The sequence below is a fragment of the Diplotaxodon limnothrissa genome, linkage group LG15 (assembly GCF_057381915.1).
Source record: "Diplotaxodon limnothrissa isolate DT_005_m linkage group LG15, D_limnothrissa_male_GT1.1, whole genome shotgun sequence".
NCBI classification, from domain to species: Eukaryota; Metazoa; Chordata; class Actinopteri; order Cichliformes; family Cichlidae; genus Diplotaxodon; species Diplotaxodon limnothrissa.
In genome coordinates this window covers 8,460,777-8,486,673 of record NC_140610.1, presented here as the reverse complement: position 1 = coordinate 8,486,673, position 25,897 = coordinate 8,460,777, and the positions used below count along the sequence as shown (strand labels likewise).

The 25,897-nt window shown below is 40.9% G+C and overlaps 1 protein-coding gene across 1 annotated transcript; it reads left to right on the top strand.

Moving 5' to 3' along the window:
* The first annotated feature begins 920 nt into the window (after nucleotides 1-920).
* Nucleotides 921-2,286, top strand: lratd1 (LRAT domain containing 1). The gene is made up of 2 exons (XM_085373347.1): nucleotides 921-965; nucleotides 1,401-2,286. The coding sequence occupies exon 2, from the start codon at nucleotides 1,438-1,440 to the stop codon at nucleotides 2,224-2,226; it is 789 nt and encodes a 262-aa protein (XP_085229473.1). The 5' UTR covers nucleotides 921-965; nucleotides 1,401-1,437; the 3' UTR covers nucleotides 2,227-2,286.
* The last annotated feature ends 23,611 nt before the right edge of the window (nucleotides 2,287-25,897 follow it).

Sequence of the window (25,897 nt, the reverse complement as noted above, 5' to 3'; positions counted from 1 at the left end):
ATACAATATAATATGCAGAAAGTGAGCCGGGTTGAAATTTGATATGATTTTCATTTTAGACATATTTTGTTCCTAGACGCAACATCAGTGCAAAGTGAAATATTGTAGACCTTGTATTAATGTCTCTATAGGCTCCTTTGTTTTCTTCCTGCCTTGCACACACACACGCGCAAACACACACACACACACCTGCCTCCAGCCCCTCCCTTAATGGTCTCTACCAGGCACACACTGACAGATATGAGAGTACAAGTGATGCAGTGTAGTGAAGCAGGTGAGGCATGCGGAAATAATTTACAAGATGCTCATGGGAACTGAAGGATGGGACTTACTCCTGTATTCCGGAAGAGATGTACACATTTGTCACGTCCTGCAGTAACTGTATGGATATGATAAGGATGCAGTTTGGGGAGTATTTTTTTGAGATAGCAGAAATGTTTATAGAGCACAGGAATCTGAACTTTTCTCATATATTCCTCATGAGGCATGCGAGTTGTTATCGCAGGTGACTGCTGCCTTGAACTTATACGCGGACTCCGCTGATCATGTAGAGAATTCCTCAGCTCTCTGACAACAAAAACCATGCCACGGTAACAGTCGCCTATCGCCGCCAGCCGCCCTAAGCGCCCCTAATTGGATCATCTGATTGACTGGCATACTCCTCGGCATTTTTCATTGGCAGGGCGGTAATGGAGCCGTGACTGTGCTCCAGTAAAACAACCTAAAGGCGGAGCGCGGAGGGAGAGGCGGAGCTCTCCTTGGTACTTAAACGGAGGTGGCTCTGGTAGAAGTGAAGCACGAGCTCACGACAGCCGGACCGCACAGTGAGCGGTGCGAAGAGTAAGGGATAAGAGTGAGAAGAAAGGGGAAAGGAACAAAAAGAAAGAAGGAGAGCAGGGGACTGCGCGGCCCTCTGTACTAATGGACCACAAGGATATTTAACCGCTTGCCCTGGGAGCGCACAGGTATCCTCTTCCCTCACTCTCTCTTGCCATGCGCTATGCGTAAAGGCACCAGGTTGCCTTTTATTTACAGCAGTTTCTCTCATCAGTTTCAGCTGCCGTTCTTGTTCCGTTTTTCTTCTTTTTGTTTGCACGTGAATCACCTCAGCTTTTATACATTGTGCCCTAATTAGTGGCTGACTCATATGTGCAAAGAGGGCAAGGGGCAGTAAATCATCAGTGCACTATTTCGAGTTTTCCTGTCTCTCGGTATAGTGCTGAGAACTGTTGAGAGCTTTCTTCCACTTCTCTCCAGTACCGAGCAAAATCATCCACATGTAGCAAAGCGTTTGTGAACAACGGTCTTGTTGTGTGAACGTTTAACACGTTTGTTTGATTCCGTATTTTACAGCTTATGACACCCGCTCTCATTCCCGTGCTCTCTCCCTGTCCCCTCAGACACCGCAGTCCATGCCTCTCCCTTGCCAGGTCATTGATGGGAAATCAACTGGATCGGATCACCCACCTCAACTACAGCGAACTGCCCACGGGGGATCCGTCCGGGCTGGAGAAGGACGAGCTTCGAGTCGGCGTCGCCTACTTCTTCTCTGACGAAGAGGAGGAGGTGGACGACCGCACTCCGTCTGACTGCGGATTCACCAAGGACCACAGCCCGACCGAGGAGGGACCCTTATCGGTCAGCGAGGTGGAGTACTCGGCTTTCTGCTCCCAGGAATGCATCTTCTCCAAGCTGCGCGAGAACGAGGACTTGAATGTGTACTCGGCCAAAACTTTGCTGACTATGTGCAAACCGGGGGACCTGCTGGAGCTGGTGGCCACCGCGCAAGCCCCCCACTGGGTCATCTTCGAGCAGGATGACCAAATCATTCATCTGCACAAGGGCGAAATCCGCAAAGACAGCCTGCTTGAGATCAGCAACGGCCGCCACGGGAGAATAGTCAATAATCGTTACCGCTATCGGCCGCTACCCCCTGACCTAGTGATGCAGAACGCAGCGGGACACGTGGGCCTGAACAGCGAGGAGATATGCTGGACCAACTCGGAAAGTTTCGCTGCCTGGTGCCGCTTTGGGAAACGGGAGTTCAAAGCCGGGGGAGAAGCGCACTCAGCGGAGCAGCAGTACTTCCTCAAAGTGCATCTGTCCGGCAGCGAGGTGCACACTCTGGTCTTTCGCAGCCTGGAGGACATGATCCGGGAGAGAAGGCGAGTAGACGCCAGTGGAATTCTCAAAGAGCTCTCTCTGGTTAACGGGGGCAAGGAGTGATCAGGGATTCCGTTTGATATCGTCTCCTCCACCCGCCCTCCCTGCCTCCTCTTTGCCAAAGCGCACGGACGCACACTTTTGCGCACACAATAACGTACTTTCACACAAGCACACGGACGCACACGTGCAAGGACCTGTTGGTGTTGGACTGTCTGTTTGTCACGGATGGGGCCTGGGTTTTATTTCTTTTCTTTTTTTCTGGACCAAAGGCGCCCTGTGGAATTTCCATCAAAATACAGTGTTGAGAGAAAAGAGAGCGCGGCCATATAAACAGACAACGCCCATTCTGGTTAGAATTCGTGCTGAGTGGGACACACGATTTCTAAGAAACTCATTGTTCCCGATAAGCGAAATCACCTTTACAACCCCTCCCCACATTGCGCGCACGGCTCGGTTTGGTTTCTGTTTAATTTCTCGGAATAATGGAATTGGCCCCTTCTGTATATAGGGTGCCTGCTGCAGCAGACCAGACGGTGAGACCGGCAGAAGGAGAGGGAGGGAGGGGTTGAAAGATAGGATTTGGGATGGCTCTCGAGAAGTCTCCCTTCTATTTTTTTACTGTTAGCTTTAAAACCTGGACAGACCACGACATAGATCCAAGCCACAAATTCACAGACAGTCCTAGCTGATTACGCAGTTGCCTAAACAAAACATTTTGGCTTGACCAAGCTCCCTTGTTGCCATATCAAAAGTATTGTCATTTTCACAATGCTGTCATCCTGCTCCACAGCACTGGATGTATGTGTAAATTGTGTTCATATACTGATTTCGATTTGAGTCCCTTATTTTTGTATTTCAGTTTAGTGGATTTAACCCTGATCTCTCTTTTTTTTTTTTTTTTTTTTTTTGATTCAAATAAATGGAGGTTGAAATTTGAAAATAAGAACTTGGTCTATCAGGTGTTGTTTGGTCGCCCATAAACACACATGTACCATCTCACATTCTCAGATGCACACATTTACACACTCATACACACACACTTTTGAATTATTGATGTTCTAGTGCCTTCTGACCTGCCTCCGGCCAAATAAGCGTCTTATATCTCCACATCATTTGGAGGTAGAAAATGGTCATTTGCATCAGACACATAAAGGCTTTATGAAAAATCCATATAGAATCTGAGAGTTGCAGTATAGGCGGCTGCTTTAAGTCAATGGGAAAAAACCTTTTTTTTATGTCCACAGGCTATATTCATTTGTGTGGATTTTATCCTGTTGCTATTCAGTCTTTTCCAAACATTTTGATCTCTCTGATGTTTTACCAGCCATACAGCCACATTAGTAAAGTTATGCTGGCATTGTAGGACATAGTTTCTATCTGCATTGTAAACAAGATGTCCTCCATACAGTATAATAGTATAATTCTTATCAGGATGGAGCACACTGTGTGCTTTTATGGCACCGATGTTGTATTAGTCTGCAATGCCTTTATCTCTGCAGTGTTGTTATTACTCCTCTGCTATGAGTGTCAGACAGTGCCTTTATTTTCTTGGGATTGTGATCTGATGTATCACTGAAGGTGGGGTAAATCACGTCTCAAAAAAACAAAATCAAAAAAGCAACAATATCTTCCATGAAACACCAGAGAGTAGGTTTGTGGAAAGATTTTTCTGTGTGGTGTTCCTTTGTTAAGTCTCCTCCACTTGATTCTGTTCTAATTGCATGTATAAATGAGCAGCTAAGCTCTCCCTTAGGTATTAATGATTTTATCTATGACTTTTTTTTTTCAACGTGGTCGTGAAAACAGGAGCTGCAGTTGTTTTAGCTGAAGCCAACTGAGGGGAAAGGCAGACAAAGAGTTTGTGTGCGACAGAGAGAGAGAGCATGTATGCAGGGTTACCCAGGATGTGTGTGTGTGTGTGTGTGTGTGTGTGTGTGTGTGTGTGTGTGTGTGTGTGTGTAATGTTTTAACTGCTTTAACTGATTGTTGTGGAGACATTCCCAATCAGAAAATGTCTCATGTCCACCCTGTACGTGTGTGTGCAGATGTTGCATTGTCAGCCTGCAGATGAATTCATGTCAAAGGATAAACTAATGAGCTTGTGGGCCTTGTAAATGTTGCCTTTGGAAGATTTTCTCTAGCTATTGTCCTAAATATGTGATTGTACCAGCTTTCCTGTGATTCTATTGGCACATTTCTCTCACGCTTCCTCTTGTTTTCCTCGAAATCCATTTACTTGTCACTTGTCACCACCTCCCCATAATTGTTTTGCATTGTACTCCTTGCAGACCACATTAACGGACCAATCTGTGTGAAAAATGAGCTGAAATTGAAATCAGCACGTTTACAAAATTATTCAAAGTAAAAAAACAAAAGGCAAACATGTTCTCCCTGTTAACGATCATGAAATCCAGATGGATCCAGATAAACTCTTTTTACTGTTGTTTTATGTTTTTGCTTTCTTCTGTGTTCTGGCTGTTTAGTATGTTTTTGAACAGACTCTGTGGTAAACTGAGCTTGCCTCAGGTGGGTGATTATGTGTGCGCATGTATGTGTGAGTGTGTCAGCCATCCCCCGTGAGCTTAAAAAAATCAGGGTAGTGGGGCAGCCACTGTTAGAGTGTGTGTTTGTGGTCTGTGACTAATAGGCCTCAGAGAAAGATTCACAAGGGTGCGTGTGTGCGCGCGCACGCACACATGTGCATTTTAGGCAGACATCGCACCACATTGTTAGCTCGAGGAGAGGCTTTTGCCATCTGACATCACACTGTGTTTGTGTGCATTAGTTTCTGCTCTTTATATAGTCTACCACATATGTGAAAGTGTGAAACCTAACTGCCTGAAGTGTGTTCCAGCTTGCGTGTGCAAATGACTCTGTGTGGTGTGTGTGTGTGTGTAAGTATGTCAAATCAAATCAAATCAAATCACTTTTTATTGTCACATCACATGTGCAGGCACACTGGCACAGCACATGCGAGTGAAATTCTTGTGTGCGAGCCCCACAAGCAACAGAGATGTGCAAACACAACAACACAAACGAGCAAAATACAAGAATGGCCAACCTGAAACTAATAAATATATGTACAATATATAATAGTGTATGCATTTCTGGATGTGTATACTAAATATTTTCCTACGTGTGTGTGTGTGTGTGTGTGTGTGTGTGTGTGTGTGTGTGTGTGTGTGTGTGTATACACATTTTTACAAATTAAATAGTAAAAAAATAAAATAAAATAATAATAATAATAATAAAATATATAAAATATACAGAGTTGAATATGTGCAAAACAAGTGGCATTTATATACAGTGTGGAGTGCATAATGTTGAAGTTCCAGTAGTGAAGCTGAGGTGTCTATGACGTGTTCAGCAGTCTGATGGCCTGATGGAAAAAGCTGTCTCTCAGTCTGCTGGTACGGGACCGGATGCTGCAGAACCTCCTTCCTGATGGAAGCAGTCTGAACAGTTTATGGCTGGGGTGACTGGAGTCCTTGATGATCCTCCCCGCTTTCCTCAGGCACCGCTTCCTGTAGATGTCTTGGAGGGAGGGAAGCTCACCTCCAATTATCCGTTCAGAGCACCGCACTACTCGCTGGAGAGCTTTGCAGTTGTAGGCGGTGCTGTTGCCATACCAGGTGGTGATGCATCCAGTGAGGATGCTCTCAATGGCACAGCGATAGAAGGTCCTGAGGATGCGGGGGCTCATGCCGAATCTTTTCAGTCTCCTGAGAAAGAAGAGGCGCTGCTGCGCCTTCTTCACTGTTTTGTTTGTGTGTACTGACCACGTAAGATCCTCAGCCAGGTGTACGCCAAGGAACCGGAAGCTGCTCACTCTCTCCACAGCAGCGCCGTTGATGGTGATGGGGGTGTGTACTTCTCTGCACCTCCGGAAGTCCACTATCAACTCCTTTGTCTTTGCGACGTTGAGGGTGAGATGGTTGTCTTGACACCAGTGGGTCAGGGCGCTGACCTCCTCCCTGTAAGCCGTCTCATCACCGTTGGTGATAAGACCCACCACTGTAGTGTCGTCCGCAAACTTCACAATGATGTTGGAGCTGTTAGTGGCTGTGCAGTCGTAGGTGTAGAGTGAGTACAGGAGAGGGCTCAGTACACACCCCTGTGGAGCACCAGTGTTCAGTGTGATGGGGGATGAGGTGATGCTGCCCAGTCTGACCACCTGAGGCGGAGGCAAAGGCGGTGTTCCGTGCCGCGCGAACATCTCCGTTAATCCAGGGTTTTTGATTTGGGAAGGATTTGACTGTTCTGGATGGGACGACATCTTCCACGCATTTCCTGATAAATCCACAGACTGAGTCTGTGTGCATGTGTTGTGTGTATGTGTAGCAACAGTGAGCTGCATCTTCTATCCATCAGTGAAGGTAAACCCCTTCTCACTATGGAAACCATGGACACTGTTTTGATGTGTATCCGCTGAGGTGTTTTGTGTGCTTGCATTTTTATGTGACTGTGCAAACCCTCTAAGGCTCAAAGCTAACTGTTAGCTTTAATAGCAAGTCATGTAAGACAAACACATAACAAACAAATCTAACTCTTCTTTTCTCTGTCTATTTTCATCTCTCACACACACACACACACACACACACACACACACACACACACACACACACACACACATGCACACATGCTTAAACCGACTCACTAGAGACCATCAATTGTTCCTGGCATGGATGTCTTCAATTCACACAGGGGTTTGTCGTCAGTGTGTGTGCATCTGGACAAAGCAGATCCCAGCTAGCCTGCTGCCAGCTAAATCAGTGGTCTCAGAGGAGATGTTCTGGGAGGAGGGAACAAGACAGACTATCCTGTCTGCATGATGCCTTTAAGAGGATCTCCCTCTAATCTAGATACTGGTCTGGACTCCCAGTAGATTTGAATATCTTTTTTCTTTTTTTCCCTCCTCCTGCCACCGTTCTTTAAGATGGGCACCATACGGAACAACAACACAGCTGGCGGTGTAGATGAGGCAGTGGCAAATGGTTTACACGCTGTTAAAATGTTGGTAACAATGGTTTCCTGTTAACATCTGCTGTAAAATTGTTTTGCTTTTTATATATTATACGCATCATTACTATAGCTGAACCCACACCTACATGTTGATATTTAAACCGAATGCATTTGTTATTGGAATTACAGACTAAACCTGCTTATCAGTGTCCTCAAAGTGCTTCATTATGGGGCGGACTGATTAAACATACGTCGGGTTTGTATATGAACGATGCTTCTTTAAAACCCAGTGTCCGCATCCTGCATTATTGGCAGCCAAATCCATGCATCCATATAGTTTAAAGGATAAATCTGGTTTCCTGCTTTTTTCCTTCTTGTCAACAAATGTTATGAAATAAAAATACCAACAATGACTTTATCCTGCTGACAAATACAGCCTGTTTAGTCGAAGCTTATCATAGCTTATTCTGTGTATGGTGCAGAATATAAAAACAACATGAGTGAGCCACAGTGTTACATTTAAGTGTTTCTTTATTATGATGAGGATGGGCACTGATATTTGCATTCCCACTGCACTAAATTCATGGTTCAACATCATCGCCAACAAATTCACTGTTTGCGTCTCTCCCTACTGTTTGCTGTTTCAGAAAACTCTGTAACCCTTTCTCAAATACAAAAGTATAACAAAACAAAGAACTGTTGCGCTTGTTGCAAAAGCCCTATGAGCCACGTCTTTGGAGACTTTTACGCTGTGGGAAATGAGCTTTTTTGGCATTCTGTTGCTTGCGTCCCTGCCCCCTCGCCTCAGCGTGAACTTTGTGGGTAAATCGGTTCATTAGATGCCTACAGTCACTAGAAATCACAAAAGCACTACAGGTTTCTAATCAGTCACTTTTGCAATTAACAAATGAGCTTATTATTGAAGGAAATTACCTCTACAGGCTTACCAAGGTAAAAAAAACCCCAAAAAAACAAACAAAAAAAACAGAATGTAAGAACAAGTGGCCAGCGTGTATTGAAATAAAAGAGAATAGTACAAGTAAAATACACTGAATGTAAAGAGAAAATGTCATTTATTAACAGGAGAAACAGAGAAGTGTGTTTGTGTTATTCAGTGTGAGAGCCCAGTGTTTCTCGTCCTAACAAAAGAAGGCTTGAAGTAAAAGGAGGAACCACTGCTCTCATTCAGAGTTTGTGTGAACAAAGAGCAAACCAGTAATCCTCTGCTAAAATCATAAAAGCTTGCCCCACCTCTAAACAAGTTCTTCCGCTGAAGGAGACTTGTATGGAAACATTAACTGTGCCCCGCCTAGGTTACATACAACAGGTGGGCCAACTGACATGCAAATAAACACTTCTGTTTAAACACGATCCCTTGTCTGCACTACCACACCACTGAGTAAACGCTGTTGTCAGTTAATGTCAGTTTTTCCTAGTCAAATTTCAAATGACTGTTTGAAATGTGCCAAGGTCATCTGGAAAGGTTCTTTGTTTCAATGAGAAAGCAATGCGATGTTTGGCTTAGACAATGTGATGATTTGCCCCTTATATTTGTTCATTTAATGGCCTATTGGGGCAAAAATATTCAGATCCTGTACAACATTTAAAAAATACTCCATTACATGCAAAATCTTAGAAACATTACCCTAAAACACTACAAAAGCGTTTATTTCTTCTTCTTCTTTTACTACTACTACTATCTGACTTCCACTTGCTAAAAGATGCTTAATGAATTAACTGGTGATTGGTTATTGAATTGGATAAGAGGTTAATAACATGTACTATTTTTTATTTTTTTGCTTTCCAATACTCTTGTTGTTTAATCTATAGCAACGTATTATTTTTTATAAGGTGATTATGTTCATGTATGAGTATCTTAGATAATGTTTAATCTAGTGCTCATTAAAATGACGTTAACGCCATAACCGCATCAATGCTGCAAATCTCTGTTAGCGAGTTACCGCGGATCACCCCGTGCGTGGGCCTGGACGCTGCTAACGCATTAATGAGCCAACCGCGCTAACGCATTGACGCCGTGGAGCACCACGCATGGGCCGATCCGCAGTAACTCGCTAACGCAGATGCAGTTATGGCGTTAACGTCATTTTAACGAGATTAATGCTGACAGCACTAGTTTAATCTCAAAGTATTGGGATCCTCTCCAAATTTTAAGGTTGACTAAAATGGGAATAGTCATGTAAAACAGGATCTCTAAATTGCATTCTGTGCTTGAATATGTGTACTCATTAAAAGTAACTTAATGGTAAACAGATGGGTTAAGTGTTAAGTCCTCTGTATAGCAATACGTTTGTTGTTAAATGTGAGTAGCAAAAGAACAAAAAAAAACCTTGCGGATGACTAAAAACCCAACGGTGCCACTTCTTCAGTGCAGGTTTTCCATCATTTCACTGTTCTTCACTGAGCTGAGGGCTGAAATGGCCTCAGGATATGTGTTCTGCTCCAGCTGCATCGCTCTATCCTCAGTGTCAGGAATCAATGACCGCTAAATGTCAGCACAATATTGTCAACAGCTGTTTCAGATGTTGTAGAGTTCCTTTCATTCATTTGGTTGTACCGCTGCACAAACATTACCTTCATGTTTGCTCTCAACACCAGATAAGAAGCTATTTCCCTGCTAAAACAATGAACTATCTCGGTGAGGCCGTTGTGGGATTCATGTATTGGCAGGATGACATTTGTAAGGTGAAAGTGGATGAGAGGAAATTTTAAAAAGTTGACAGCAGAAGGCACTTCTCACTCCTTTGACAGCACTTTATTTATTAATTTTTTTAATTGTCTTTATAAATGTCTCACCACATTCGCTTTTAGGCTTTTTTCATAATCCGTTTTTTACAAAGCAATTAAATCTGCCCCATTTACAGCTTTTGTCTGTATTTTCTGTGCATAGTCATGGTTTGCAAAAGCACATTTGTACATAATAATGAGCATTTTGGAAATGATAAAACATTCATCCAAAGTGAAAACTTTCTTATCAAAAGAGCACCGCTCGTATATTAATGATTGTATGTTGTTAGCTCCCCCGCGGAGGGCAGAAAGTAACAGAAACTCAGCGGCTCTAATAGGTTTCCGCAGGATTTGACCCTGGCTTGACCGGCTAAGCGACAAATGCTTTGCCCATCAGCCCACCCTGCAGCGCTGACTGTTTTATGCGTGTGGCGTCATCTTACCTCTCACTTCTTAACGAGTGAGAAAAGAAACTGCCCGCAGGCTGTGGCCCAGCACAATCGCACTTTGATTAATGAAAAGACCCAACACAGCCCCATCTTTCCATCTCTGTGGTTTTAACCCTTCTTAAAAAGTCACAGCAAAAGGTTACTGTAAATGTCATTATGAGCATTTCACAACTTTCCCGCTACTAAATGTCATTCTCTTAACATTTTTATTATTCTTTATTCCTGAAAAAATTCTCCTCTTTTCTTCTACAATTGCACGCTGTTGAATAATGCTTTCAGTGAATCTGTGTTCACAGAAAGGGAGAGTGTCTTTGATTTTCTTTTAACCTTTCAGAAGTTTGTATGAGGGCGTGATGAGCTTCCTATCTCTGCATGCATCTCTGTCTGTGTGGGTAAAAACTAAAGAGTGTGTCTAAGTCTGTGTGTGTCCTGCAAAGGCTGTTTAATGGGTGAGAGGTTGGTCAACAAGCATGAAGCTTTACCAGGGAAACAGTGTGTTTGAATATTTACAACAGCAATCATTCGGTCTATTAATACTGGGTAATAAAAAAAACTCTATGCTTTATAGCAATTTGAAAATATGAAATATAGCTCAGTATTTATTGACTTTCTACTGCATTTAAAAAGTCTTTTGAAATCAGAACAATCAATTTCAACTTTTATTTAACCTGCCTTTAATACAGTAAATAACTTTAACACAAAAGCAGCATGATGTCTGATGATGAGCAAGGCAAACAAGGTAAAATCCTCTGAAATTAGCTCTGTAAATGGTGGCAGGGCACTGCAAACACCTGATTAAAGGAAAACAAAATCTGTGAACTCTGAAATAATTCTAACAAGCTGTGAGCAACAATCAAACTTGGTGTTGTTTTCCTTCTCTTTGTCAGAACTGTAAAATTTTCCGTTGACTGTTTTCTTAACTCCAAAAAGAAAATACGCTAGAATTAATAACTAATAATGAGAAGGCTACATTGATGTTTATGATGAAGTTGAGGCAAATCTTCAAAGATGAGGAAAAAAAGATGGAAGGAAGGAGTGATTACCAACCAGGTTGCTTTGGGACCCCAAAACTGCAGGGAATACCTAAGCCCAAAGCACACTTGGTTTCAGCTCACTGAAAATCTATTTGAGAATGCATCACTTGTTATGGCTCTTAAATTAGAGACTGCATCACTTCGTCTTCTTTTCCTTTTTTTGTACAGGTTTTGTATTGAACTTTGAACAATTCAGAGATACAAAAAGGCAGGAAAGCACACTTGTCAAGACTGTTTTACTAATCATGTCAGTGATCACTCTGAGCAATTCAGCTGCTTTAATTTATGCACGTCCTTTTGTGCTAGCGCTCAGTGAAGAGTTTTTTTCTTTGTAGCCTACTTTTCTCTAAAGTGTAGAGAAATATTAAAGACATCAAAGCTGTGACATAACATAAAACGTATTATGCAATGAGGAAAAATGTAAAAAAGGTAAATTTATGTCAAAGTTCAATGACAGCTTTGCACATATTATGACATTTTTGACCAAATTCAATTGTTGTGTCAAGGTAGGTACTGTAAAACTTGGGTTGACATCTAGTGAGTCTAATGGTCAGTGTTTCATTCCTAACTGTTCCTAATGCTGTGACACTGAAGCATGGGAGCCATAATAAAAGCTGATCAAAATTCTTATAAATAAATATCAAGTAAAGCTGCTCCAACGCTCAGCTTTTAAACATAAGATTCTCTGGACCATTGTTTGGAGAAGCAATCAGTGGCATCTAAAGTGATGCACCATCCAGCTGTTCACAACAACAAGCCACAGATTAACTGACAAGTGAAGCAGATCATTCTGTGAATTGCTGCTGTGTGCCTTTTCCATCTTATGCAATAATTGATGCTAATATTAACAACAATTTGTTAAAACCACAGGCAAACTATGAACATTATGCCACTTTATTAAAATCTGCTTGTTAACATGGGTTTAGAAAAGTGCTCTATAAATTTAAGATAATTAGCTATAGCACAATTTCAGAGCAAAGTGAAGGTTGTACTCAGTTTGCACTAGTCATGTCCTTCTTTGGGGTGTTACTGTGTTGGCAGCTTTTCGGAATTATTATTATTATTAATATGTTTTACTTTATAGATGCTGAAATTTATAATAAGGGATGAGTGGGAAGGAATCTGAGTGGACTGTAGAAGAGCAACAACTGTCCGTGCTTAAGAATATGTGTTTTTATAAACAACAATGCAATTTAGGCAAGGTAAAGTGCATAAAAACTCACCGCTACATGCCAGCAGATTTAAGATACTATCTGTGGCTCTGTGGTGATTGTAGGTTGTTTTCCTCAGCTGGGTATCCAGGTCCATTTACTCTGGAGGAGGCTGTAAAACTTTTGAAAGGCGTCTGATACGAGTCAGTGAGTCAGTGAAGCTCACTTCTGATCGATGACATCGAGGCTGAGGTGAGTTGTTCAGGATATGCAGACATTTTCTGTAGGTAATGCATCTTTTTTTGCTGCTGTTAGCAGTTGTTAGCCTCTGTTAGCGGTTACTAGCAAGCATTAGTGAAACTTTCCTTGGAGTGGGCCTGACATTGTGGACCCCAACACTTAGTGAACACAATGTGAGATGAGAGGAAAAGTGTGATTTTCAGAATCCTCGAGCCTAACGTTTGCTAGCTTAATGTTAGCTTACAACCAGGTGTCGTTGTTGTTTAGCCAGCTCGCAGTCAGCTGTCCAGGCACAGCTGAGTCATATGTCTAATCTCCTGACAATAAGTAATTATTAGGCATGTTTATGCATGTTTTCATATGTGAGAGCCTCGACTTCAGTTCAGCAGATGAGGTTTGAAGTGAAGAAGCAGGATAATCAATGTTTATTTATGAGTACAGCATCTTTTTTTACATTACATAACCTCAAAAAATGGCTTACTGTACAGTACCTTTAAGTATAAGTATGGTCAGATTGTCTGAGTTATCTTATATGAATTCTCCTTTGCACTTCTCTTTAAAATAATTTCTACCAAGGTCAAAGAAAAGTAATCAGGGAAAAGACATACAATACGAATCTTTTACCTCGGGTCAAAGTTTAACACAATGAGAGTCTTCGTTACATTCTTTAATGTAATGTTTATACCTATGCATACACAATAACCGCATGAAAATAGAAAAATGTAAAATCTTTAATCATCTTTAATGTTGTTATTATTAACAAATCAGCAAAAGTGAAGCAACAACGCTGTTCTCACAACACAGCTCAAAATGATCAGGTGTAGATTACAGATCACAACCGGTAAGTGGCTCAAAAAGTAAAATATCTTGAAAGCATCTGTTATTTTGTTGTGTCAGTTGGAGCCAAATCACTCACTGTAGCAGTTAAGGTGACAAAACTACTTTGTGACTTTGGAGTCATAAATTTAATCTGCCAAGCATGTCTTCCATTGTAAGTGACAAATAAGAAACAATGATAAAAATAAAATAAAATGAACACTATCAGAGCCAGTCATGCTTACCAGTGAAAAGATGAAGAGATTGAAAATGAATCACAGCTCCCTCATCAGTAACACCAGTGATGCTCTTCTGCGAGTGCTGATGTTGTTTAACAGAGCCTAATGTTCCACATATTTCCACATACCCCCCCCCCCCCTTCCCCCATACACACACCATTTTGTTGACAAGTTGATGAGTGCTGCTTAAGCATAAGATTAATGATGGTGCGTGCACACCTACTAAAATATGGCTGCACCCCAGACACAAATACTCACACCTTCACCCAACTCTAAAACAGGTACTGCTTTTAGTCACAATTTTGCCGGTCAAGAAAACAAAACTACGACAATGATGCTTTTAGTGACATGTCCCTAGAAAAAAAACATTAAATTCCTTCTTTTATATATATTTTTTCTTGCCTTTCAATTCCCTCGCACTCATTTCAGCTCCATCACTTCTTGTCTCCTCCCGTAGGCTTCAGTCTCTCACGCTCACCTCTCAGTGACCCTTGTAGGGTTTCTATTCTTGCCCACTATTTCACACCATGCTTTTGACTAAAAGAACAAGTTGTGCTCTCAAGCTCCATCTTTTCTCCTGTCAGCATGCTCCACGAAGGTACCCCAACACCCTGCTAAAAAGGAGCTAATCTAATCTAAACTTGTGACTTCATCCATTCATTGACTCTGAATTATCTAAGTGGTGGGAGGATGGATGGATGGCTTCATAACTTGTGTACAAATGGGTACACATACAGGACAGAAGGTGACAAGACATTGAATCACACTTATTATTAATCTCTGGCTCTCTTCCACAGCATGTCTTTTATCCTGTCTTCCTTCTCTCACCCCAACCGGTCGCAGCAGATGGCCGCCCCTCCCTGAGCCTGGTTCTGCTGGAGGTTTCGTCCTGTTAAAAGGGAGTTTTTCCTTCCCACAGTTGCCAAAGTGCTTGCTCATAGGGGGTCATTTGATTGCTGGGGGTTTTTTTCTGTACGTATTATTGCAAGGTCTACCTTACAATACAAAGCGTCTTGAGGTGACTGTTGTTGTGATTTGGTGCCATATAAATAAAATTGAATTGAATTGACAAACATGGAGGGAGGTTGATACTCAGTCAGCCATCAACTTTAAGCCTCTCATTTCCAGCTAGTTTGATGTTTAGTGCTTAATTATTAAATCTGCAATAACTGACATAGAGGAGCAGATCGTGATCAAAGCCAGGAGCAGCTGTACCCACAGTGCACAGAGTTAAATACTTGATCGGGCAATGCAAAAAGAAATGTTTAAGGTGTATTAAGATCAATATGGATCATAAAAACTGCATCAGCTGTTACTGGCAGGGACACAGAAATCACACATGTAAGCTTTTTCACTGCAGTCATTTTGACTCAATGAAATGAAAGTCCATCAGTGATGGATTCCTGCCATTAAGTGTCCCAGGAAGCCGTGACTGTGAAGCAGCGCACAAAGCCTGGACCCACCCCAAATGGAATGCATCATTAATGCTTTCATAACTGCTTTTCCTATACTTCTCTATGCTACTTACTGCTTTGATTAATAAGTCCGTCCCTTTAACATGAGGGACTAAGAAAGAAATTATGTGACATTTTGAAGAAAACAGCATGCATCACGATAAGCACCTGGCTGTGTTATTTGTCACAACAGGTGCAACAGGATGATGTAATTAAAAGAGCAGCAGCCAAATAATAACTAAACTATGAAATTTCTTCCTTTATCCAGGATTGGAAAGTTCCGATCACCACGGGTAGTGTGGCAGAAAGAAAGATAAAAGAAGATGCTGTGGGAGGAGGCAACATTACGTTAGATCATAACATGTAACCTAGCAAGTGCAGCATATGCAAAAGTCTTGAGCCATATAAAAAAGTCTTTTTTTAATATATTTTGCTATGAAAATGGGAAATATGTGCAGCTATTTATTGAAACAAACAAACATGCATTAAAATACAGACAAAAACAGAGACTATACAATTCTAATGAGCTTGAAAGTCAGTATTTGGTAGACCACCTTTATTCTTTAACACAGCCTGAACTCTCCTAGATAAATTTTCATGTCATTTTTCTAAAGCAGGGTTCAGGAATAGTTCTCCAGGCTTTGTGAAGGACATTCAAACCTCATCTTTGGATGTTGGCTGCTTTTTGTACCATTCTATCTCAAAATTACCCCACACTGTTTCAATAATGTTGAGGTCCGGCGTCTGGGGAGGCCAATCCATGACTGATAATGTTGCACTGTGTGTTTTTCTATCCAGGTATATTTTTACTGTGTTGGCAGTGTGTTGTATGTATTGTAGCCTCTCCCAATTAAACACTTTCCAGGTGGGATTAGATGGTTGATCAAAAGCTGATGGTACTTTTTTTACTTTTCCACCACAAAAACAAAACAAAACAAAAAAAACAGCCAATGTCAAAAGTAATAATTTGAAACACTTTGAGAAAAACTGGAGAACTATTGCTCAACAAGTCACGCTCTGTAGAAGCAAAATATAAAAACATGAGGGGGCTCTCAAGACATTTGCAAAGGACTGTATAGTATTAATATGTGCATCATCCTGGGACATCTCAGTTCATCTTCGATTTCCAAATGCTATCATCAGTATGGGACCAGTAAACCTTTAGAGACATTTGGATAGACTTACAACCAATCAACGGATCAAATGAGGAGATGCAGTTCTCAATGATAGAAAAATACATGAACAGTTATGACTTACATAGGAAAGACTGGGTGGAACTCACTTTAAATGAGAGCGGGATCTTGCCTTCTGATGGAGCAAATTGAACAGCAGTTCACAGATTTGTCTAGTTCTCAGGCTTGTACCCTACACCATGGCTCAGTAGTGTATTTCATTAAGTTGCTCTCCCTTGTAAACATTCGTATCCTCAGCGTGCTGTGTTGGTGACTTCAGCGTTTAAAATAAACCCAGTTACGTCACTGTGCTATCACACCAGTTATTTTGTCAGGGTTGACAGAGCTGCTACAAAACTAAATACAACATTATAAATGTTTTTTGTAGTCCACATGACTATTAAATTGACTTTTGATAGTGAAATGCACACAAAAACACATAACACATTTACACACGCATGAATATACACACACACACAAATAAATACATGGAGAGAAAATGATGAAATAGGGAATAAAATTCGCATTTCCTCTCAGAGAGTGCCTTTAAATCATCCATACAGGTAATGGGTTTCGAAATTGATTTTACTTTCATGGTATAGAAAGCAATTCACTGCTGGTTTAACTACTGTCCTCTCCTCTAGGCAAGCTAGCCTATTTACCATTCACCAACCAGTGGTCCAATAACAATAGTGCACGGGATCATGAGCACTCACAATATGTGTGTGCAGCTGTGTGTGTGTGTAAGTTCTGCAAATGTGTTTGTGCATGAGCTCATCCATAAATGAGTGTATGTGCAAGACAGAGAAAAAGCATAATCTGCCGGTAATGGAACATGAAACCGAGCAGAAAATTACAAAAAGAAATGACTCCTAGGGAGGGTGTCAGCTCTGATGAAATAAAGCTCCTCATGTGTGGCCTAATAAAGGCAGGCAGAGGGGCTAATGCCCTCTATAATCACACCTTTATTCTGATACACAGAAAGGCAAGAAAAATACAAACACACGCACTCACATGTGTGGTTTCAGCACAGCTGAAGTTTCCAGAGTGACCCGGTGGGTCAAGCATGACTTTGCCGCTCTCAGTGCTCATCTCACTTTTGAGGTGTAAGTGTTACTGGGCAAAAAGTGCCAGAAATACTTATGGAATTGGGGTGGTGAAATTGCGCCATGTCACCACCGTCAAGAACTTTCTGTCTTTGAACCTGCTGGTCTGCTGGAGTTGTGTGGGTTATATCAGGTAGCTCAATGTCCTCCCACCTGTGAGTGGTGGTCTGTGATGTACTGACAGTGCAGCAGGTCTCAGCTGAGAAAGGCTTCAGCCCTCATGACCCCACTGAGATAGGTGGATTAGAAAAGGGATAGATGGTTTTTGGAATCCAAAATAAGTATACAGGAATATTTTTTGAGACAGGATTTGACTTCAGACTTTGAGTATTTGCTGGCAATGATGAAGTATATAATTATAAAATAGTCAGTCTGGTAAACGCTCCGCTTGCCCTCATAATTTAGGGATACAGTTAATTCTGGAGGTTTCGGTGACAAACGTTATGAGATGCAGGGACTTTGCCAAACCTCTTGGTTTAGTGAGTTGATTAATTGGATTAAAACAATTCAGTAAACTGAAACATTGATTCAATTATCTCATTTCAACAAATAACAGTGGGGTGTTATTTGTGAAGCTGAAATGATGAAACAAGGCTACACTTGGGTATATTGAAATTGAACTGATTATACGCTTATGCTTATTATATATTGTTTAAAGTATCATATTCTTCAAACGTATTATTTTATTATAATCCTTACACTCTGCAATAGCATCATATCTCTAAGGGTGTGTTCAAAGACAAATCTACACTTAAGTGTGCTGGGAAAAGGGTCAGCAGTGTCATGAAAGATTCATCTTACCTGGCTGGTCGACTGTTTGTCCATTTGACATCAAAGAGGAAACTACATGTTCCTGACACCAGCCGCTAAACGCTGTCTTCAGACCGTGCGGTGTAGCCAAAAGCCAAACTCAAGTCTAAATCTTTCCATAAATATTCCAAAGAAATTTCAATGAGACACAAATTAACTTTACTTGCAGCATGGATTTGCTCTCGGAGGTGCTGAAGTGAACCCAAACAGAGACGCAGTACAAAGTGAAAGAGTTTGGCTCACAGGTATTTCTGTTTAAAGGTTAAATGTTTGGTGCTTCACCTACATTTGCAGCGGTTGCCCTTGCCTCATCAGCATGGGGATGTGCAGCGATTATGTTGCACTGCAGGGGGTCCTTGTTCTTTTAACCCTCCCTGTCTTCTTCTGTCCGCATGTTGTCATTAGTGTTGATGGGGCAGTTGGAATTGACTCAGCAGGGGGGATATGATTTGACATGCCTGGTGGGGCGATCGGGAAAAACTATAGTCAACCTCTACCATCGACCGGTCTGCCCTCGAATTCCGTCGCTGCAGTGAATTCGCAGAATGACCCCCGTGTCACAGAGCTTGGATCTGCAGGACAGCTGAATACTGTGTAAGCCTGCGTTGGATTCTGTCAACCTACTGTGAGTAAATAAAGGTTAAAAAAAAACAGCAAAAGGATTGTTTGCAACCATCTGGCGGTGGCAGTTTCTTTATAGCACCAGACGCAAGTCATATCGTCCCTGCGGGATTCCATCGAGCCAGCCAGTCCTTCAATGGTGTGTGGTGGAGCATAGATAAAACCTTATTCTGATGCCCAAGAATGAGCGAGGCAGCAAAAAGGGGGGAGGTAAATGGAGGGAGCGTAAGTGAAATATTGATGAGAAATATGAGGCACAAAAATAGAGTGGTTCTGCATTCCTAGTGAAGGGCAAAGGACGCACACAGGCAGCACACACAAAGTAGGTTTAACAATAAAGCAGATGAGTAAATCGGATATACGCTCATGAACACACACACACAACACAATGATGCTTTAGTGCAAAACCATGATTCAGCAAAAAGAAAAAAAAACACATCCACTTTCAAGAAGTGCTTTTCAACAAACTAAAATAGACACTGGGCTGTCTCCCAAGTGTTTTTTCTGTGATATATCTGTGATATCTGTGCAGCTATCACTTAACAAATGCAGTCCCTTTCATTATCTGCAGTATAAGGCCAACTCCTATGGTAACCAGTACAATGAGCACAAAATAGAACTTAGGTATAGTTTCAGTGTCCTTTCAGACCTCGGAAGCCTCAGAAGAACCAAAGAAACACATTTGAACTAAAGGTTAAAAAAAAACACAAATCCACTAATTTGCTCTCAGAGCAAAGTTGTAAGATCTAGTAATTAATAACTTGCCAAAGTCAGCATAAATTATGAATTAATGGATCTTTTTTTTCTGTCTCTATTTATAAACTCAAGAAAACTACTCAAGTTGTACATAATATTAATCCATGTACAGCAGCTTGACTGCATAAGCCCTTGCCTTACACAGCCAGACTCTTGAGCAGCAAAATCCGAGCCCACGCAGAGCTTTTCTTGAATGAATGTTGCGGCAAAACAATAAGTCACAGAAGATACACTTTCACACATAGACACACACACTGTGACAGAGCACAATTTCCATCCAGCCCCGGCCAATTGCTTCTGCAAATGACTTATTGGGTCCAATTTTTTGCCACAGGAGGATCTTAGAGGGAGAGAGGATGAAGGAAGGAGATGAAAACAAAAGTTGATTAACTCCTAACCATTGCCAGACTTTCCCCCAGTGTGTCTCTGTGCGTAATTTTGCCTGTGTGTGTGTGTGTGTGTGTGTGTGTGTGTGTGTGTGTGTGTGTGTGTGTGTGTGTGTGTGTGTGTGTGTGTGTGTCCGTCCGCCTGCTCTGTGCTCTTATGGGATAAATTGCATGGACTCTGGAAACATTCACTGGAGAACTTGTTAAACTTATAAATGTGGATAAAACATGTACTGTAACACCAGCTGGAGTGGGTAGTTTTATTTGCTTTCTTAGGCTGCTGCTAATCTTATTTGCCTCTGGATGACTCTGTTGTGGTAAAAGTTTGACCCAATTAGCCATTCAAAGCATAGCAATCAATACAAATGAGCAGAGAGAACCTCAACATGAAAGAAGATATGTCTCTAAAGACTCATTTTTGTGTCTTCTAACTAGTGTAGTCCTTGAATCGGGATAGATCTGTTTTTATACGCTTGTGACTAGGCAAGTGCAGATGCAGTAATTTCACAATAAAGGCCTTGCATTAGTTCACTGTGTTTTTAAACATTAAAAGTTGGTTTACAGAAATAATTCACAAGATTTTTTTGGTTAGAAATAGTTGGTTTTAAAATCATTTCAATTAAAAAGACCCTTGTAGACATGTGAAATAGACAATAAGATATTTTTGAATCCCCAAAATGTAATAAAAGATGTTTATATATTTATTTATATAAGTATAGAATTAATTTGTTTGTATGAAGGGTTAATGATGGGCGTGAGGTAACATAAGCAGGTAAACCTGTCAGCAAATGGGAATTTCTCAACTATTTAGCAAGAGCTATGTTTCTGTGGATTCATGTTTAATTTAGTTCATATGTTTGTTGGAAAGGGTTAAAAATGTATTGGATAAGACCATAAAAAGGGTAGCATTAATTAAAAACGTCAAAAATATGTGATTGCAAAACAAGGGTTTGTTAAAAGTGTTATAAAGTGTAAAGTGCTGTAACGTTTGGTTGAGGTAGAGTTTGTGATGGTCACATGACCAGAGTTTATTAACTGAGAGCACAACCATAGCGTTGTGGGCCAGAACTAGCATGGATACAGAGCTACAGATTCGGCTACAGCCACAACAGTAATGTTATTCTGCATGTGGTGCGAGAGGCGTACACAGTAATGGTTTTCATGTATATTGTGTATACAATGTTATATACTTGTTTTACATTGGCAATAAGAGGACATTGTTAGATTTGTATTGTTGATTGTCATTTATGCTTAGAAATATTTACTTATATATGCTTAGAGTTTTGTAATTAGTTGTAGATTGGTAGAGGTTTTGATCCTTGATAGTCTGCAAACTTTGTGTGTATTAGACAGCACTTTGGGAGCATGAGAGGTCATACCGTGTCTTATTGTTTTATGGTAGGATTAACGTAGTTGCGTCTGTTCTAGTCTAAGTGCTCTTTGTTTAGATGAACTGCAGGACTTCCTCACCGTGTTATCTAGGATGAACCATCTAGGGGGAGGGGGAGGCTACCCTCTTCCTGACCAAGGATGTTTGACCCTTTGATCAGCAGTCCACACACACACACACACACACACACACAGGCAAGGTACTCTTTGTGTGTATGTAGACGTCATATGTTAATGAACTTATGCATATTCATGTAACCTCAATAAAAGAACAGTGGTACGGGAGAACGGACGAGAGCAACTGGGGTCAAGCGAAGGAACGGTGCCTGTCCGGTTCTCTCCCGTGCACGAGAAACATGAAGAAGGCTTGCCTACTTGTGTCTTGCTTTGCAGTGTAATTATATTGCCTTCAACGTTCCAGCGGATGGGTTCAAGCTACAAACCTATCAGACATTATTGCATTTTTTCCTCGCTAGCTCAAGACTGTGTGGACACTGGCATGAGAGACATTAACAAGGTCAGAGATATTTACTATTTATTGTGCTTTCTTTAGTTTTCATGGTGTCTGAAGAAAATAATAGTGAGAGAGAAACAAGCTTCCGAAGAAATCAGCATGACGCGTTGCCATAGTTTGTTGGACCCCTGTAGTTACAGTTATATAGTGCTGTACCATTAACCTTGTGATTGCTTTGGTGAATAGCAAGCTCCCAGGTTTGCATGGAAGACCTCAAGTTGTCTGTAAATATTCACCAACTAATCACCAAGCAGTAGTGGAAATGTGAAGAGTGCAACACATAAGTTGAAGCAGTAAGATGGAACTTTTAATAAGAGGGCAAACATTATGAGTTTCCGGTTTGCCTGCACTTTTCCAAGGCTTTTCTTTCTATTGCTCAGAGTATAAATGGTGACTGTTTGCAGACAAGTGGGCATTTTTAATGCAAAATACAGGCCAAAGTGTCAGTCTGCTGGTGAACAAAACAATAACAAGGAGATTTTTAGTGTTGCAACCTGTAGTGTAGTAGTAGTAGTATTGTGTAGCACCTTGAACTGGACCTTTATATTTGTTGTTTTTGCGGTATTTGGAGCATATCTAATTTAATTATCAGATATCTTGCTGTTTAGATAATAGTAACAGCTAATTTAGAGTCTACATATTAAATTAGCATGTTACTTGGCAGCCAAGCACATATTTTGACGTTGAATAACAATAGACTGGTAATCTTTTTTCAACATCTAGTCTTGGCTATAGAAAATATGTTCAAACGACAACAGTTCCTGAAGAGCAGTGCTTTGCCAACACTGTTTCATTCACTTATAACACTTTTTGTTGTATTTGTGAGAATTTAAATTATTACCGTGTTGCTATAGACCTTTGCAGGATCATTTACTTTGAGAGTGACTCATTTCTGCCAAAATAATGGATTTTAACCTAAAACAATCTTGTTGAACACACTTGTGATTGATCCTGGAATGATAGGAAGACTGGTTACCTTAGCAACCTAGCACCTTTTGGTTATTTTACTCTGAGGAAATGTTGGAATCAGAGAAAACGAGAGGCAGACCAGCTGACAGGTGGGCAGACAGACAGTTAAAACAGGCAGGTAGACAGGCAAGCAAGACATGTGCACTTGTATCCCAATTAGTGTACAAAACCCAGTTTCTGAAAAACCACAAAAACTGACGCAATCTGCAGGGTCTACAGGAACATGTGAGTAAAAACAAAGAGGGAATTTTGAGAACGAGGGGAATAAGGAGTGGTGACAGAGATACAGTAATTGTGTGAGTGTGTGTGGACAAAAGGTGATGCAAACAAAAACCAAAAACTTGCAGATGGAAACACACATAGATTAAGGCAGACCACATGCTGCCAAAGCAGCTCTCCCCCATCAGGGAATAGAAATGGAATCTGGGGTTTTTCTTGGGAGTTCATGTGACACAGGGTGAAGCTACTGTGTATTGGACTTCATCCAGTGCATCCAGCTGATGCTTAGCCAGAATGGGATGTGGGGAGTGTGGATGCTAGGCTCTGTCCCACATGTTGTTTTGCTTTGATTAGCGGTGCCAAGTACACAATGGTCCCTGGCCTGCAACAATGTTTAAGTGGTGTGTATCAAAGTACCATCACCACAAACTTATTCATTTTATGTGTCAAATGTATTAATTTTGTCGTAAGTTTGTCCTTGTTCTCATTTCTTCTTCTCTTTGATTCTTTGTTTTCTGTGTTCTTGAAAAATGTGTTGTGAAAGATGGTATTTCAGTTCAGCTATCTGTCTTTTTTTCTTTTTTTTTAGTAAACCTGGAATGGTTTGTTCAAATGCATAATTTACAATAGAAATGCAATAACCTTTTAGCTGCCCTTCCCGACGCACAAAACATCGTCTTGGCAAATATAACGTGAACAAAACTACATAGCTTTGCAGAACAAATCATTTTAACATCGTCCTGCATGTCATTGAAAAAAGATACACTTCCATTTAAATCCGTATCTGGCTACCGTTTGCATTCAGTCATCCTCTAACTTTCATTTAATACACAGTGATTGGATATTGGAAATTGCAGGTACCATACATTTAACAGAACCTGAACTCAATTTGTGTGGAAACGGGTAAAAGATGGAAACCTGCTGCTTTATATAGATTGATTATGCTAACATAGTGTAATAATCTATGCATGTATGCTGTGTTAGGCACAGCGATGCATCTGATCTGCTGATGGCTGTAAATACAAAGTGTGGCAGGCAAAAAATATATTTCAATTCACACAACCCAATGTAAAGTGGGTAGCTGTGACTCAACAGTCACAGCTACAGTAGTGCTGGAGGACTAGCATCCATCATCTGTGCACAATAACCATTAATACACTAACCAACATTATAGTTTATAGTGCTTTCAAGAATACCTCAGTCAAACAATATTAAGGCCATTATAAATCAAAAAGAGACCCTTACTATTGTATGGTAAAGACCCTACAATAATACAGAAAAAAACTCCCTTTTACCAGGAAGAAAGTTCCAGCATAATCAGACTCACCGAGAGGCAGACATCTGCTCTGATTGGCCGGAAAGAAAGCAAAAGAAGAAAGCAGGAGAATGGACAAAAGACACATGAAAGAAAGCCAGAGTTTAACAATAATTAATGTTGTATTGCAGCCCTGACAGCAGTCAGCAACCATCTGGAAGCCACCAGTCATGAGGAAAAAAATGTTTATTCTGCGATTAATTCCTATTTAATTAAAATCGATTACTAAACCCCCATTCATGCAGTCCTGGAAACTGGTCAGTGGCCTCTAGTAACCACTGGTTGCTAAGAAAAAGTTTGAATTCCATAACCAGTTGATGAGTAGTTGCTGGCGGTTGCCTGCAATGTCACTATCTGAGCTTGGTCACGATAAAATATCCAGTGCTGCAGTACAAGGCTCTTTGCTATTGCTTTAGTGCCTTGAAGATTATCACAGCCACTACTGGTTTACATGCAAGATGTCAAGTTATCCATGAACGCTGGCAAACCCAACAGTTTCGCCAAGCAGTAGTGAAACTGTGAAATGTGCAATGTAATCCGAAAACTGAGCCTGCTTGGCATCAAACCCAGCTTAAACCCCATAACACCTGGAAACATACAGTTTTTGAGACTTCACAATCATCAGTGTGATTATTTTGTCCCCAAAGAAAATCTAAATAAATTGCACGATACTTCATTAAGCGATAAACTGCAAAAATAAATAAATGCTGCATGTAGCAAATATGCTACAAATGAAAGCAAATTACATTTTTTTGTTAATTTTGTCAGGTTCTATAAATGCTCCATTTTCCAAAAAAAAAAAGAAAAGAAAAGAAATTTCAGGCAATGATTTTATGGTTCAGGCTTTAAAGATTTAAAAAGTAATGGTTGCAAAGGGTTAGCCACAACTACGATGGTAAGACTTAATAATATGGCTTGTGTTTGCTGTCCGCCAATTTGGCATTTGGCGTACAGCACTCCCGCACACCGCCCTGTCACTACCCCAAATTGACATTACCTGCTGATCTGTCTGCCCCTGGTCCCAGCTCCTATATTTGTTCCACTTTTAAATGTCCACTCTCTGTTGAACAAGTCTTTTATCATTAATGATTTAATTTTAAATAATAAACTTGACTGTTTACTTTTAACTGAAACATGGCTGGGTTCGGATGCACCAGTTGTTCTCACTGAGGCCTCCCCACCAAATTTTAATTTCTTTTTTTCTATTAGAAGTGGTAAGAGAGGTGGTGGGACTGCATCTTTAGCCAACAACACACTCACCTCCAAACAAATTTTATTTGATCATTTTACCACTTTTGAATTCCACGCTATTGTTTTCAGCAGCCCTCCAGTTTTATCTGTCACAATTTATAGACCACCTAAAGACAGCGCTGCTTTTATCAAG

What these genes read in the sequence shown, in the direction of transcription:
- lratd1 (XM_085373347.1), top strand. Translation starts at nt 1,438, where the DNA reads ATGGGAAATCAACTGGATCGGATCACCCACCTCAACTACAGCGAACTG.